Source organism: Euprymna scolopes, chromosome 37 (genome assembly GCF_053919585.1).
Source record: "Euprymna scolopes isolate OS-2025 chromosome 37, ASM5391958v1, whole genome shotgun sequence".
In the NCBI taxonomy this organism is placed as follows: Eukaryota; Metazoa; Mollusca; class Cephalopoda; order Sepiida; family Sepiolidae; genus Euprymna; species Euprymna scolopes.
In genome coordinates, this window is record NC_136518.1 from 52,883,793 (window position 1) to 52,898,792 (window position 15,000).

General features: G+C 34.9%; 1 protein-coding gene across 4 annotated transcripts in view; it reads right to left on the reverse strand.

The window, feature by feature from the left end:
- LOC145261195 (laminin subunit alpha-like) overlaps positions 1-15,000 on the reverse strand; it is a 469,749-nt gene that overhangs the window by 132,560 nt on the left and 322,189 nt on the right. For all 4 annotated transcript variants that reach the window (XM_080119517.1, XM_080119518.1, XM_080119516.1 and 1 more), the window contains 5 exons: positions 12,825-12,989; positions 9,821-10,008; positions 6,474-6,590; positions 3,770-3,930; positions 2,035-2,167 (listed from right to left, as the gene is read on the reverse strand). In XM_080119517.1, the coding sequence (XP_079975643.1) occupies positions 2,035-2,167; positions 3,770-3,930; positions 6,474-6,590; positions 9,821-10,008; positions 12,825-12,989 (764 nt within the window). The remainder of the gene's footprint in view (positions 1-2,034; positions 2,168-3,769; positions 3,931-6,473; positions 6,591-9,820; positions 10,009-12,824; positions 12,990-15,000) is intronic.

Consider the following 15,000-nt stretch of genomic DNA (forward strand, 5'->3'; position numbering starts at 1 on the left):
TGTGTGTGTGCGTGTATGTGGTACATGTATTTTGGACATACCTTAACTTCATGTGTCGTTGATCTTGTCCACCTGTAATTCATCTCGTTCTTGGAGGGGAGACTGGAGACCTGTTTTGGACGAATATTCATTCACTCCAAGACAAAGATTGGTTTTATATAGTTTTTATTCACCTTCCAGGTCTCAATCGCAGAAGAATGGAAAGTGAATGTTTTTGTTTGCATGGTTAATTCAATGTCTTATTTTCACACACGTCAGCGTCCCGCCCCCAGTGAAGGGAGGGGCGACGTGTTAAGCCGTCCGCTTTTCTTTACGTCCAAACCCAAATTCACTGACTCCAGTTAACCTGATCACGTGACTCACACACAGATCCGATCAGCTGACCCTCACTTCCGGTAAAACGTGTCTACAATATGATTTACCATATTTCTTTCTTATGCTCGACCTATTCACTAACATTATGATATAAAAGGAATGGTGTGTGTGAGTGTGTGTGTCTGCGTGTGTGCGCGCGTATGTGAATTCCCTATGGACTCGAAAATGGCTGGGCCGATTTTTATGAAATTTCACACGATGGTAATTTCTGTGCCTAGCAGTGTTCTTGTATAGGTTTTGAATGTCTTCAATAAATATCGATAATCGATAATCGAAATGATCCGATGAAAGAAGGAGCTGGCGATTTTGATCAAAGTTAACAGCTTAGACAGCCTAACATCACAAGTGCATTTGAGAAGCTTTATTATCACACCTTGACTTTTTCATTTTAAAGTTAGATTCAAGCCACTATCACTGCACAAGCAGTAAGGCCAGGCATATAAAATCAACAGTAGGTCTTTTTATATGACGGGGCGCGTTCAAAAATGAAAGTTTCTATTTAGAGAACAACTGAAGTATGATACTTGACTTTTGCATTTTAAACTTTAATTCAAGCCATTTTTTATAAAAATAATTTTATAGAATCAATAATTTTATAAAATAAAGATGTAGACTACAATGTCTTGTGGACTAAAGTCACTGCGAGGCAGCATGTGAAGTTTCCTTCCGGTACACTGTGATGAGTCCCCAACTAGAGCAGGCAATCAATCGATTTGATTGAAAAATGAGCGATTTCACTGATTTCGATGACAATAAAAATATGGGAGTGTGAAACATTCGGTGATCCTCATTCAATCCCGGGAAATGTCGGGTCTCCCTGCTAGTATTATATATATATAATCTAAAGAAGCTTTCAATATTTTATAATAAATATAATAAAATAAAATATTGCAGTTTAAATTTCTAGGGATACTAAGTTCAACATATCCACACTCTCTCTCTCTCTCTCTCTCTCTCTCTCTTTCTCTCTCTCTCTCTCTCTCTTATATATCTTGGAATTCTAAAATGGTTTTCATAAATATTTAATCTAATTTATAAAACTCACTATGTTTATCTGCCTGTCTGTCTCCATTAATTCAAATTGTATCTTCTCCGAGACGGGGGGTCGGCGAGCGACGCGAGGCGGCTCAAATGATTGCATTTTTGGTGAGCCGTTATTTTATGGGTCTTTATTTGGTTAAAACAGTTGCTAAGGGGTCAAAATTGAAAGAAATGAGAACTTGGTAAGCGCAAGTAGACTTAAACTGTTCTTCTACACATGTGCAAATATATAAACATCTGTGCGTTAATCTCAGTTTATTTTTACCTATTCCTTATCCAACTGTCAAAGGCTGATTTGATGATGTCTCAGACTGGAACGGTATACATTTTGGTTTCGGTTTCGATTCTAGCTGATGGCACCCAAGTAATATTTTTTTGTTTTTCACTTTTGAAATCACGACTATATATTGGCTACGATATAATATGAAATAATCGATAGAGAATTGACTCTATAATAATAAGCATGGAATCGGCATACATTAAATTATATTTAAGCATATTTTACACCCGAGCAACGCCAGGCACCCCCTGCTAGTTATCTATACAACAAATACTGACTTGATCAGTCACGAATGGCCCCTGTTCTACTTGAAATTATGGAATTTGTTTCTTGCTTACCATTGTCTGTGCATTTGCAGAATCGGCGGAGGCTTTCTTTGCTGCTGCCATAGCATCATTGATGGCATCGACAATATTCTTGTACGCATTGGCAGCATCGACAAATCTCTGCGACGTGTTCTTGTTATAGACACTAAATAAGAAGTAGAAAAAAAATACAATCACAAAATGAAAAGTCTATAAAAAAAACCGTTCTCCTTTGAAAAACAAGTATTACACCGAAAGTCTCAGAAAAAAAAAATCTAATATATAAACGGCTACATGTCTGTGTGTCGGTCTGTCTATCGGTCAGTCTGCCTGTCTGTTGGTCTGTATCCATATTTTCAAACTCTATCTCGTTCGAAACTAAAAGTCGCAGAGCAGCGTTATGGGCCTCAAATGATTGGATTTTTTACAGACCATTCTTTTATGGGTCTTTAGCCGGTTAAAATATTTTATAAGGGGTCAAAAATGGGTCAAGATTGAAAAAAAAATCGTTATACATTTTGTACATTCATCTTAGTTTATTTTTAACTTTTAATGACTTTATATGTGTGCCACGTTGATACAGTGGTAACGTCACCAGCTTTGAATGCTACAGTTTCAGTTTTGATTCTAGCTGATGGCGCCCAAATACATTTTTTTTTTTTAACTTTTGAAATCACGACTCTATAATAATATATACGAAATCTGGACAAATTAAAATATCATATTTAAGCGTATTTTACGTCCGAGCAAAGCCGAGCGACCTCACTCCACCTCGCTAGTAATTTAATAAAGTATTTCATAACATTTTTGGAGTTTTAATATTTTCAAACTATATATTAGATGTATTAGACATTAACTAATAATTTTAGTTTTATTATTCAATAATTATATTAATATTAATATAGGGATGCAAGCCTCTAGTTTAAAATTTAACGGCTCCTGTAACAATCATTCTTTTATACGAGGTGCCTTAAGTAAGTTTTTGTACAGGCATTTAAAGTTGTCGCAGACTCTTGAAAGTTCAGTATCTTGTTGCTACACATCTTATGGGATGACTAACCAATTCTTATGATTTCAGTGTAAAATGAACAGCTACAGCAGGAATTGGAATATGCTCTACTAGAATGAAAGACATTGTCATGACAGCAGGGAGATGGTCGAGCTGATCAATTCAGATCCCAAGGTTCAGACCTTGATTCCTGTGACTTTTGGTTATTCCCCAAGCTCAAGGAAAATCTTCGAGGCTGCCGTTATGAGACTATTGAGGAGGTGAAAGAGGCTATCACGAGAGTCATTGACACGCTCACACAAGAAAACTTACATGGGGCACTTCCAGAAGTTGTTGGAACGGTACAAGTGCATTGCAGACGGAGGAGATTACTTTTGGACCATTTTGCATCAATCAAGCATCAGTTTTTTGAGTGACATAAGAGATTCAAGGAAGACAGGGACTCTGAAGAATGATATTCATTGACATGGCAATCCGCATTAGATCATCAAAGTTAAGCAAAGTTGAGCCTAGTCAGTACTAAATGGGTGACCATTTGAGAATTCCAGGTGTTGTATATTTGAGGGCTCTCGGCTTATCCCAGAATTGTTTACAGTCATCTTGGATTTCACTATGCCATTAGATTCAACCAATGCCAGCTTATGAAAGCCGTGGTTGAAGATTGTGCAAGAGGTATTGGTATTCCACCAGCGGATGCAGTTTCAGCCATAACAAACACTAAAAGATGAAGATCAATGGATACGAAATTTCATCACTTACTTTTCGAGTTCTTTTAAGGTTTTCAATAAACTCTCTGGGTATTCGATGGCTTTCATTGCTATTGGTTTCACGGAGTCCAATTTACGATCCAAATCAGCTGTAAAATCATTACGCAGCTTTTTCAAAGCGGCATCCAGCTGGGACAGTTTCTCATTGAGGTCCTGTGATAAATATTTAAAAAGAAAAAAAAAAATGGTTAAATAAATGCTTTAAACAAACGTGTTTAACGTCAAACTAGTTTATACCTGCTTTTTGGGGGGAGGGGGAGGGCGCAGTACTTAGATATGACAATGAAGAAAAGACGTGTATAATTATGTGTGAAAAAATACGCTACTTAGTATTTACATTAGAGAGTAAGTAACTACGATGAATATGTTTATGTATCGTTTAACCCTTTGGCTTGTTCCCTGGCCCAATGAAGAAATAATTAGCCGAAAAGCTGGCCCAATTAAGGCATAATTAGCCAAAAACATAATAGGCAATTAGCAAAATTATTTGGCAACGCATTATTAAAAGGCCAAAATATCGGCCATGTCGTCTTTTTAGCAATGTTGCTATGGCCGATATATTATGCGTTTGAGCAAAACTAATTTGCTTTGAACTAATGTTGAATACACTTCGTCTACGTTTTTTTTTTTCGGATTATCAAAGAAAAAGGTAACTTAGTTTTTTAAAAAAGTTGGTCGGTTGGTTGTTTTTGTTTTACGGCATATCAAGCCTTTTCGGGTTATTTAATGCCGAATCCAAAGATTTTGAAAAAAATTTTTTAATAGAATATATTTGTTGTTTTCACATCGGTTTCTATTTAACCCATAGTTGGGACCCTAACAGGTACTACCACTCTGGGTCAGAGTGGACCTGGGAGCAATGGTAATTAAAGGGTTGCTCCACACTCCCCAAAGCCTACAAGCTGGGGCCTCACCACTGGATATAGTTTAAGGTCATATCCAGGACCCCCATTGAGGGACTTTTAACCTCTGCAGGGGGGGGCAGTCGGCGTATTCTAATGCCCCACCGACAGGGCCAGTTTTCAAAAAGGATTAATATAATTTTTTTATTATTATTATCGGTATGCTATATTAATTTCTTTGAATTTATATGGGGTGTCATGTTAGTAGTTGAATATATGATGAGACACAGAAACAATTAAATAAAAATGTATTAAAAAAAAATACATAAAAAGACTCTGGAGCAATATCGTTGCTCGTGGCAGGACTAGTTGTGAATGTCTATCCGCTTTGCGTGCCTGTCACCGACTCTCTCGTAAACCGCTTCTCGTTGCCCGAGAGTAATCGAACACGCTGCCAATAACCAATGACTATTCCGCTACAACCCTGGCCTTCAAAAATGCTCGGTCAGCCCCGTCAGCATTCTCAGGAGGGGTGCCTCAGAAATTAGCAATAATCTAACCACTTCTTAAAGAGAGAAGAAAAAGCCTGAGAGGATGGACCTCCTAGAACTGCACATGACTGGCACTAACCTTCCTAAAACTCAGGATGAGAACTGTAGTCTGAATAATACAAATAATACAGATTTTCTATTTTATTGCTCATGCCCTCGGGGCAATGTCGGATGACAATGCTAGCACAACATCACAACAAGACTGATGTCAGGAATGTGGTCTTCACTTCATCCTTTTATTAGCTGTCTATTTACATGTCATAACGAGACACTATGATAAGAAAACAGATGAAGATTCGTTTCTACTACAGGTGTGACGTCAGTGAAAAATTTAAATGATGAGTGATGACCTTTAACTATTACAGATAGCTTTCACATCGGTTTGAAGATTTGTAAATGAAAAAAAAAATCGTTTTTCTTTTTAAATAAACTTGCAATTGTTAGCATTTTGAATACAGTTTCACATGTTTTCGATTGAACAGCTTTTTCCGTAAGATCACCATCATCATCATCACCATCATATCATCATCATCATCATCATCATCATCATCATCATCATCATCATCATCATCATCATATCGTATGAATTCGAACATTCTATTGTTGGCATTATTTTCTCCGATATTTTTCTAGTCAGAATTCTTTCTAGAAAGACAGCGGGTACTTACGGGATGAACAACGTGAAGGTTGACAACATCCCAATTGAAAATGATTTTGTGGAACAAACTGGATTCGAACTTGGAACACCCAGACATCTTGTTATCTATAATATAAATCTCACCTGTCTGTTTAAATGCATGTCTAAAACTTTCAACAGAGGCAACGGAATTTCACGAGATTGATATCATTTTAAAGTTTGACACTTCAGACGACAAATATAAAAAAAATGACCAAAAACATTAATTCCTTCACCCTCAACTGGGTAGTTTTCAGCAGGGAGGGTTGATTTTCTCACTAAGGTTTTTTGCAAGTCATTCAACCTTTCCGTTCACCAAGTCGATTAAAAGGCGTTATTTCGACCACCCGTGACGTCAAAACCACAGTAGGAACACGAGTAAGACAGTTTGTTTTTTTCACCTCTTTTTCTTCTGGCGCTTTACGAGTTCGAGCCTGCTTACTGCTCATACTTTATTTTATTTTTTTTTACTTACTCAACCAACACCCTTACACACACCTCCACTTTCTTTTCTGCCTTCGTGTCATGGGTTCGAGCCTGCCTGCCTATTACAATTTTTTTTTTTGCTTCAAACACCCGGGCAACGCCGGGCACCCAGGCTAGTATTATAAAAAGATCTGGACTTACCTGCGTATAATCTTTTACTGCTTTATCTTCACGTCTTGTATCATTCAGATGTTTCCGCGCCATTTTCAAGATTGATTCCAGAGCTGAGATGTTTGCCTGAATGTCTTGACCTTCATGCTATTAGAAAAAAAATTTAAAAAAAGAAAAGGTTTGCCAATGATATAGTTATATAATATTTGCTTATCTTCTAAATCGGTAGATTTGCTGATAAGTACCATTTGTTTTTGGCTTAGGAGCACAAATGAGCATTAATGCTGTACTTTTTGGCATATCTTATGTTTTAATTCTAGCCAGAATCGACTTTCTATCAGCTAATTGTCGTCTGCTATACATGTTTTCACCCAACATCTTTATACATGTACATGATGTCCCAAAAGAAGCTGACGGATTTTAAATTTAACTTCCTCAATATTTAAGTTATGCTTACCAATTTTCATATGTAGATAGATGAGCCTCTCCGTGATTTTTTGAGATATAGTAAGATATCATAGTCTACTTATTCTAAATTTATTTACACAACTTAATCTAGAGTATGTTTTTCACAAGGTCTAATTTTGATTATCAAAAATAATGTTACTCAAATGTCCATCATTTTCATTTTCACACTGGTTTGTTTGCATACACCTGCTCTTTGAGGTAACCCCAATGGAAGAAATCTACACGTGAGATCTGGCGTGCGGGGTGGCCAATTTATCTCACAGCCACAAGAAATTATTCAGTTGCTGAATATGTTCTGGAGCAGATTTAATATTTCTCGTGCCGTATGCGCTGTTGCACCATCCTGCTGGAACCACATTGATCGAGAGACCCCAATTTGACTTGATCTCCTTCTTACTGATGTGGATGGATCCTCGGCCACACTCTGCTAATCTTTGACGATTCTCATCACTTCTTGCCGTATGAGATCTACCAGATTTATGGAAGTCACATATAGACCCTTACTCATGAAATCGAGCTATCATAGCTTTTATTGCATTGGGAGTATGGGGAATTTCTTGTGTTGAAGTTTCTTTGAAATTCTCTTTGAGTTTCTGATATTGAATCATTCAACCGAAAATACGACTCTACAATAAATATCCACTCCTCGTTAGTCTAACGACTCATGATGACCTTGGAAGGGTTACTCTAGATGATATTAAAAAATAAAAGAAAAATATAAAAAATTAAGAAAGTTATGAATTTTTTTTAACCATCAGCTTCTTTTGGGACACTCTGTATAATGATTACTATAACAAGAGAAATTGGAAATAATGGGTGGAATGAAAAAAAATGATTAGTTTGGAGAGAGCTTTTACATAAGAAGCGGTTGAACAAGTATTTGTTCACATTAGACTTGAAAACTATCATTATTACGTTTTAACCCATGAGCGATCAACAAACCAAATGAAATCAAAAGTCTTCATATTAGTCATAATTTCATTAAATATCCTACACTTAATCCGGCCTGAATGTCTTGATCTTCATGCTATTAGGGGGAAAAAAAAGAAGATTTACTAATGATATCTCTGTCTCTACAATTATATAAATGCAACTTTGTCTGTGTGTGTGTGTGAGTTCGTTCCTTATAGACTCCAAAACGGCTGAATAGATTTTCTTTAAAATTTACAGAACATTAGTGTATAAGTCTGCGAGTGATCTTAGTTAAGTTTTGCCTCAGAATACTCTCGATAGTAATCGATAATCGAAACCGTTATTTTAATTTATCTATCATCGGTAAAGCCATTTTTTCCATGTCGTCGCTTAGCAACAATGATAGAACAATGGGTTGTAAAAATTCTACTGTGGATAAGTTGATAGCGTGTTTTTTTTTTTTTTTTTTTTTTTTTTTTGCATGATGTAGTCTGTAAGTTCAAACCCTGCACATAAATTTGTTATTTTTTTTTCATTAACTGCAAAGAATTTTATAAGCCTTAAAAATTTATGTGTTCTGCTATACATAACTCTGGTAAAGCCTAATCTTGATGTTAAACATATATAATGATTACCATAACAAGAGAAATTGGAAATAATGAGGGAAAAGAAAAAAATGATTAGTTTGGAGGCAGTTTTTATATAAGAAACGGTTGAACAAGTATTTGTTCACATTAGACTTGAAAACTATCATTATTATGTTTTTAACCCATGAACGATCAACAAACCAAATGAAATCAAAAGTCTTCATATTAATCATAATTTCATTAAATATCCTACACTAAATCCGGCCTTTATGAAAAACTAGCAGGGCTACTCGGCATTGCTTGGGATCGTATAAAACAAAGAGTAAAATAGAGTTGCGCTTGAAAATATCCGTTATTCTTATGGTATTGAGGAATTTTTGATAACAATCTATTATTTGCTAACCCAAGCAAAACATATTTTACCTACCTTAGGACTAGTGTAGTACAATACATCGTACATAGGACGGCTATTGTACAACACATATATAAAATCATTTTACCTTCCCTAAGACGGATAATGTACAATACATATATGAATTAATTTTACTTTTCCTAGGACGGGTATTGTACAACACATATGAAATAATTTTACCTTCTCTAGGACGGGTAATGTACAATTAAAAACATATTTTTCTCGCAGTCTTTTTATTATCTTCATCGTCACCATTTCTCATAGCCACGTTGCATATGTGTGGCCATGTTGTCTAGTGATTGTCGATTTTCTCGTCTTTTTAACTTGGAAGGATAAGACTTTTTGTACAGGACACAAGAAACACGTTCGCTGAGTTCTTCAAGGTTTTATTTAAGGAGAGAGAGAGAGAGAGAGAGAGAGAGAGAGAGAGAGAGAGAGAGAGAGAGAGAGAGAAACTATATAATTAAAATTATTCACTTCTTAAGTAAGTTTTCTAACTTGAGAAACGAGAGATGCAGACAGACAGAGGCCTCGGTAACATTCACTGAGATTATCTCTACCTTATTGGGTCGTGTCTTGTCCACATAGACTTCAGGAGAGAACCGATTTTTAAACCTTTGTTTCTCTTGCCCGAAAACGTGATGTCATGTCCTCATATCGTTCAACTTCTGTCTAGGGAGTTTGTCGTCTTACAAACACCTCTTGCCTTCTTCTTCAACTCATGTCACCTGTCTCTGAGTACAATTCAAGTAGGTTATCATGACATGCACTAATGGAGATCTTATCAAAATTCACACTAGCTAACTTAATCGCTACGTATTGATGTAGGATTCCAAATATGCAACATTAGTTATGCAATACAAGCAACAAATTCTTGATCTGTAAACTATACTATACGATTGCCACACACACACACACACACACACACACACACACACACACACACACACACACATAGAAAAACATATCTTAAAATATTTCAAAACATATTTACTTACCATAACAAAATCAAAGTTCAAAGAATTTAAAATATCCCAGGTTTCATTGGAGAGTTTGTTGGCATCCTTCGACTTTTGTTTTAAGTCTTCTAGACGTTTAGTTATATCATCAATTTTTTCCTTAACCTCTTTGATTCGGTTTTCTTGATCCACGGCGGGTTGAAAGATTTTCTTAGTTGATTCCAGAACTAAAATCAGAATAGCAAAAAAATTAAGAATATTCCTTCTTTTTTTTTTTTTTTTTTTTGTACGTTTTTGTTTTTATGTGACCACGTGTTTGATAGTCTTTCCAAACAAGCAGTCTCCATTTTGTATTCCGTGTTATCAAGGATAACACGCGTTGTTGGAAGAAAAATAAAAACAAAGCTAATAAGAAGAAACAATCCAATCCACACGCACGCACACACACACACACACGCACACACACACACACACACACACACACACACACACACATTTCCCCCCAAATTTTGGCCTTGGTGGAAGGGGAGACTAAAACTTGCTGCTATGCTTTTAAATGATCTGAAATAATAGCAAGGGGAGACTTGATTCCAAATATTTCTCATATGTTATATCTCCCCTCTTTTGGAAATAGGATGCAATTATGAATATTTCCAGTATCAAATAATCCTTATACACTGTGAAATTTACTTTATGTATGAAAACCAAAGAGGGGAGATATAAAATATGAGAAATATTTGGAATCAAGTCTCCCCTTGCTGTTATTTAAGATCATTTGAAACCATAGCAGCAAGTTTTAGTCTCCCCCTCCATCAAGACCATAGGTTTTGGATAAATATCAGATATTTTGTAATTCATCTGCAAAACTAGGAAAACAAATGATTATGATTGAAACATTGGTAAAAGCTGAGTATCTTTCCACTCTCAGAGAATCTTTTAAAATTACAACTATTATAGGTTTTCGAGGGTGCTGAAAACGAAAATAATGTTTAACATTCCAGGAAACGAGTAGTTTCCAATATATGAAAAAATTATAGTTTTATAAAGTGAGGGATCACTTTTCTATATTAATTTAACGTAAAATGGACATTCACTTTATAGCTACCTTTTTGGGGAGGGGGCGTCTGTTATTTTTTTAAGGGTGATTTTTATTTAGTAATTGTGGCCTGGTAGACCAACAAAAAAGCTACCTTAAAAAAAACTTGTTTTCTATAGGTTTCGAGTGTGCTGAAAATGAATATCGCATTTAAATTTTCTGCAAATAAGTATTCTTCCGGGTATCAAGCAATGTAATTCTTTATGTTATAAGTGGTGGTTATTGTTGTATGCACAAGCATATGTATATTTTTACTTAATACCTGGAAAAATACTTATTTGTGGAATATTTAAATGCGATATTCGTTTTCAGCACACCCGAAAACGTATAGAAAACAAGTGTTTTAAGGTAGATTTTGTGTTGGTCTATCAGACCATAATAAACATCACTCCTAAAAAAATAAAAGACACCCCCCAAACAGTGGCCATAAAGTGGGGTCTCATTTTATGTTCAGTTAATATAGAAAAGTGATCCCCCACTTTTTGAAACTATAATTTCTACATATCTTGGAAACTACTCGTTTCCTGGAATTTTAAACGTTATTCTCGTTTTCAGTACCCTCGAAAACCTTTCATATTGGTAATTTTAAAGGATGTTTTTAGGGTGGAATGATACTGCATATCACACACACAAATATGTTATATGTGTGTGCGTTACAGAAGATTAGAAAAACATCGGTACCGTCGGTTTCAAATCCAAACAAGGGGAACCTATAGTTGGTCGCCTATGTCAACTATTGTACAGAGTGTCCAAAAACTCACTGACTGGTTTTGAACATAAATAGATTCTTTATTTTAGAGTGACTTTTTAGACGCTCTGTAGTTTGAAAAGAAATATTGTAATTTTGAAAAAAAAAAGGGAAAAAAAAGAACTACAATTTTTTTTCTCAAAATATCTGAAGAGAGCCATCATGCTCGAAACACGTGTTAAAAATTTTTCTAACAATTTAGTAAATAGATCTATATAAATTAAACATTAGATACATGTACGTGTGTGTGTGTGTGGAAATATTTAACTGATAAACTCTTATGCTACTGGTCACATTACACTAAAATTAACATGAAATAGTAACCATACACCAAGGATGGTTTATAACGAGTAACATCTTTGTTTGGCTGGATGAATAACGTGTGTAGAAATATGTTGGCAAGTTGAAATGCAAACTATTTATTTCAATTTGCCAACATGTTTCTATTACTTTTGTGCATGCGCAAATTAATAACTTGAAGTGGTTTGATTTTAAATCTTTTTTTTTTTTTATCTATCTGTCGATATTAATTTATTTATTGCGGACTATTATTCTCATCCTTATTAGTTGTTGTTTCATGACGTTTCGGCCAACTATTCCTCTGGCCTTCGTCAGGTGGTTAACCGCGACGACATAGGAACTTTGAATCTCCTAACTGCATTCTCAGCAATCACTACCATCCGTAGTTGTCGTCTCACCAAGTTTTGGCCAAGTAAACCTCTGGCCGGCTTTGGGTAGGATTGAAACCACGGTCTTCAGACAATACTCATCTGGAACCGTAGAGATTCAACGTCTCTATCAACTGCGCCACGGGCCCTTTAGGGGCCCGTGGTGCAGTTGATAGAGACTGTTTGAACTGTCGATAGTTCAAACAGTAGGGAACGCAACTGGAAAGCTAAATGTTTTGGTTTCGATTCTAGTTGATGGTAACTAAGTCAATTATTTTTTTAATTTTTGAAATCAGTGCCATATATTAGGTACAATATAATATTCAATAGAGAATTGCCTCTGTAATAATAGATACGAAATCTGCATGAATTAAATATATATTTAGGCGTATTTTATGACCGGCTAGTTAATAAATAAAAATTAGTACAAAATTTGGCAAACCACAATAGTATGCAGCCCAAAATACGAAGTCTTTAACATCAGGAACTAAATGTGGCTGGACACCGTTTGCTGCGCCAATTTTTACTTACCTTTTTTTGCCGTTGTCAATTCTGCTTCACTAGTGGCTTTGTCATTTTCAAAATTTTTCTTTTGGATTTCTTTGAGGATTTTGTTGGCTTTTACCAGGAAACGTTGGACATCGTGTTCGGAGGTGCCTTCACTGTTATGAAGATGATTTAAGTAATTTATCGTTCCTGAAATGCAAATAAGTATGTTCTTTTATATATAAGCACTAAAAATCGATTAATCCTAATCCTATAAATACAACACTGGTAAATTAAAAAAATATATCCATTTTGAATTTGAAGATAGGGACGAGTCTAACAGGTAAAGAAGACATTTTTTTTTTATATAACATGAATACATGTATATGTAGGCTAGCCAAATTAATCATAAGTAAGTATCTAGATTCAATATCTGGAACACATTTTGTTCTTGCGATCAAGGGAGGTGGTGTTTGATCAACACTGTTAGGTAGAAATAGTTTATATATATATATATATATATATATATATATATATATATATATATATATTTTATATATAGTTTTAAAGGTTAAAAAACTTCCAATATATATATATTATTATTATTATTTAAATAATAATAAATGAAAAATAAAAATCAATCAAATATTTCAGTTGATACTAGACTATTCTCAGTAAATAAAAGACATATATATGTATCTGTATGTGAAAGTATGTTTAAAGGAGTATTAGAATGTGCCCGTTTATACATATATAGGAATCGGATTAAATTTTATGTTTATTTTTATCACTATCATATGTTGTAATAATAGTTAATCATATTAAATATTAGGTACATGTATTCTGATGGTTAAATTGTTTATGGCCACTTTGCCTTTGAACTTTTCAATAGATTACGATTGAATTTACTTTTGGCAAGTATATTGTTTTTGTGTCTATTTTTAAAGCGGTAATAAACTTATTGTTGTTAGTTAGTTAGTCAGTTAGTCAGTTAGTTAGTTAGTCAGTTAGTCAGTTAGTTAGTGAGTTAGTCAGTTAGTTAGTTAGTTAGTCAGTTAGTTAGTCAGTTAGTTAGTGAGTTAGTCAGTTAGTTAGTTAGTTAGTCAGTTAGTTAGTTAGTTAGTTAGTTAGTCAGTCAGTCAGTTAGTCAGTTAATTAGTTAGTCAGTTAGTCAGTTAGTTAGTTAGTCAGTTATTAGTTAGTTAGTTAGTCAGTTAGTTAGTTAGTGAGTTAGTCAGTCAGTTAGTTAGTGAGTTAGTTAGTTAGTTAGTTAGTTAGTTAGTCAGTCAGTTAGTTAGTGAGTTAGTCAGTCAGTTAGTTAGTGAGTTAGTTAGTTAGTTAGTTAGTCAGTCAGTTAGTTAGTGAGTTAGTTAGTTAGTTAATTAGTTAGTTAAAGTCCTTATTCCGATATCAGGCGATCAGACGTTTTTTATTTCTTCTATTTTGCAATATCACTCTCCAGTTTGTCAAGTCAGCCGTTTCCAAATTCTGTACGGTCTTGTCTAAACGCTTGCTTCCAAATTTTCCTTGGCTTGCCAACCTTCCTGCGATTCATGACATATATGCTTCTGTTTTGTCCAAAAGAATGGATGTTCGACATGACTGCAACAGCATAACATAGTTTATGTTGAGCAAATGTTGTATTTTCAGCAAATTCTACGGCCTAATGTCTTAGATTTGATCAGCTTTCACATTATAGACCCGGTGAACCAGGTGCAAGAGAGATACAAACAACTGTACTTAAGGGACAGTTAGAATCTTTGAAAGATCTCTTAGTTGGAATGTATGAGATATCTGGAAGAATGCCCCATCTCCAGTTAAAACAAAATAAGAAAATTAATATATATAGCTTATTAGAAAAATTTTTACCAAAGGTTTAATATATTTCCTTCTCAGCCAATAATTGCACTTAAAAGGACTGTTAGAATCTTTAAAAGATCTCTCGGTTAGAATGTATGAGATGGCGGGTGAATGTCCGACATCCAGTAGGATGTTCCATCTTCAGTTAAAACAAAATAAGAAAATTTTAGAAAACATGATCTGTCATGATTAGAGCCATTCATTTTCTTTCTGTTTTAGACATTTGACAAATTACTTTGGCGAGAGTAGATTGGATGCTCTTCTCCGTCTTCACCTGCTTCAGCAGCGGATATTCTACTTTTCCCGCCTTATCGAGGTCTATCAGTAAATCAATGTTCAACTCCGTAGCTGCTCAGTTAAA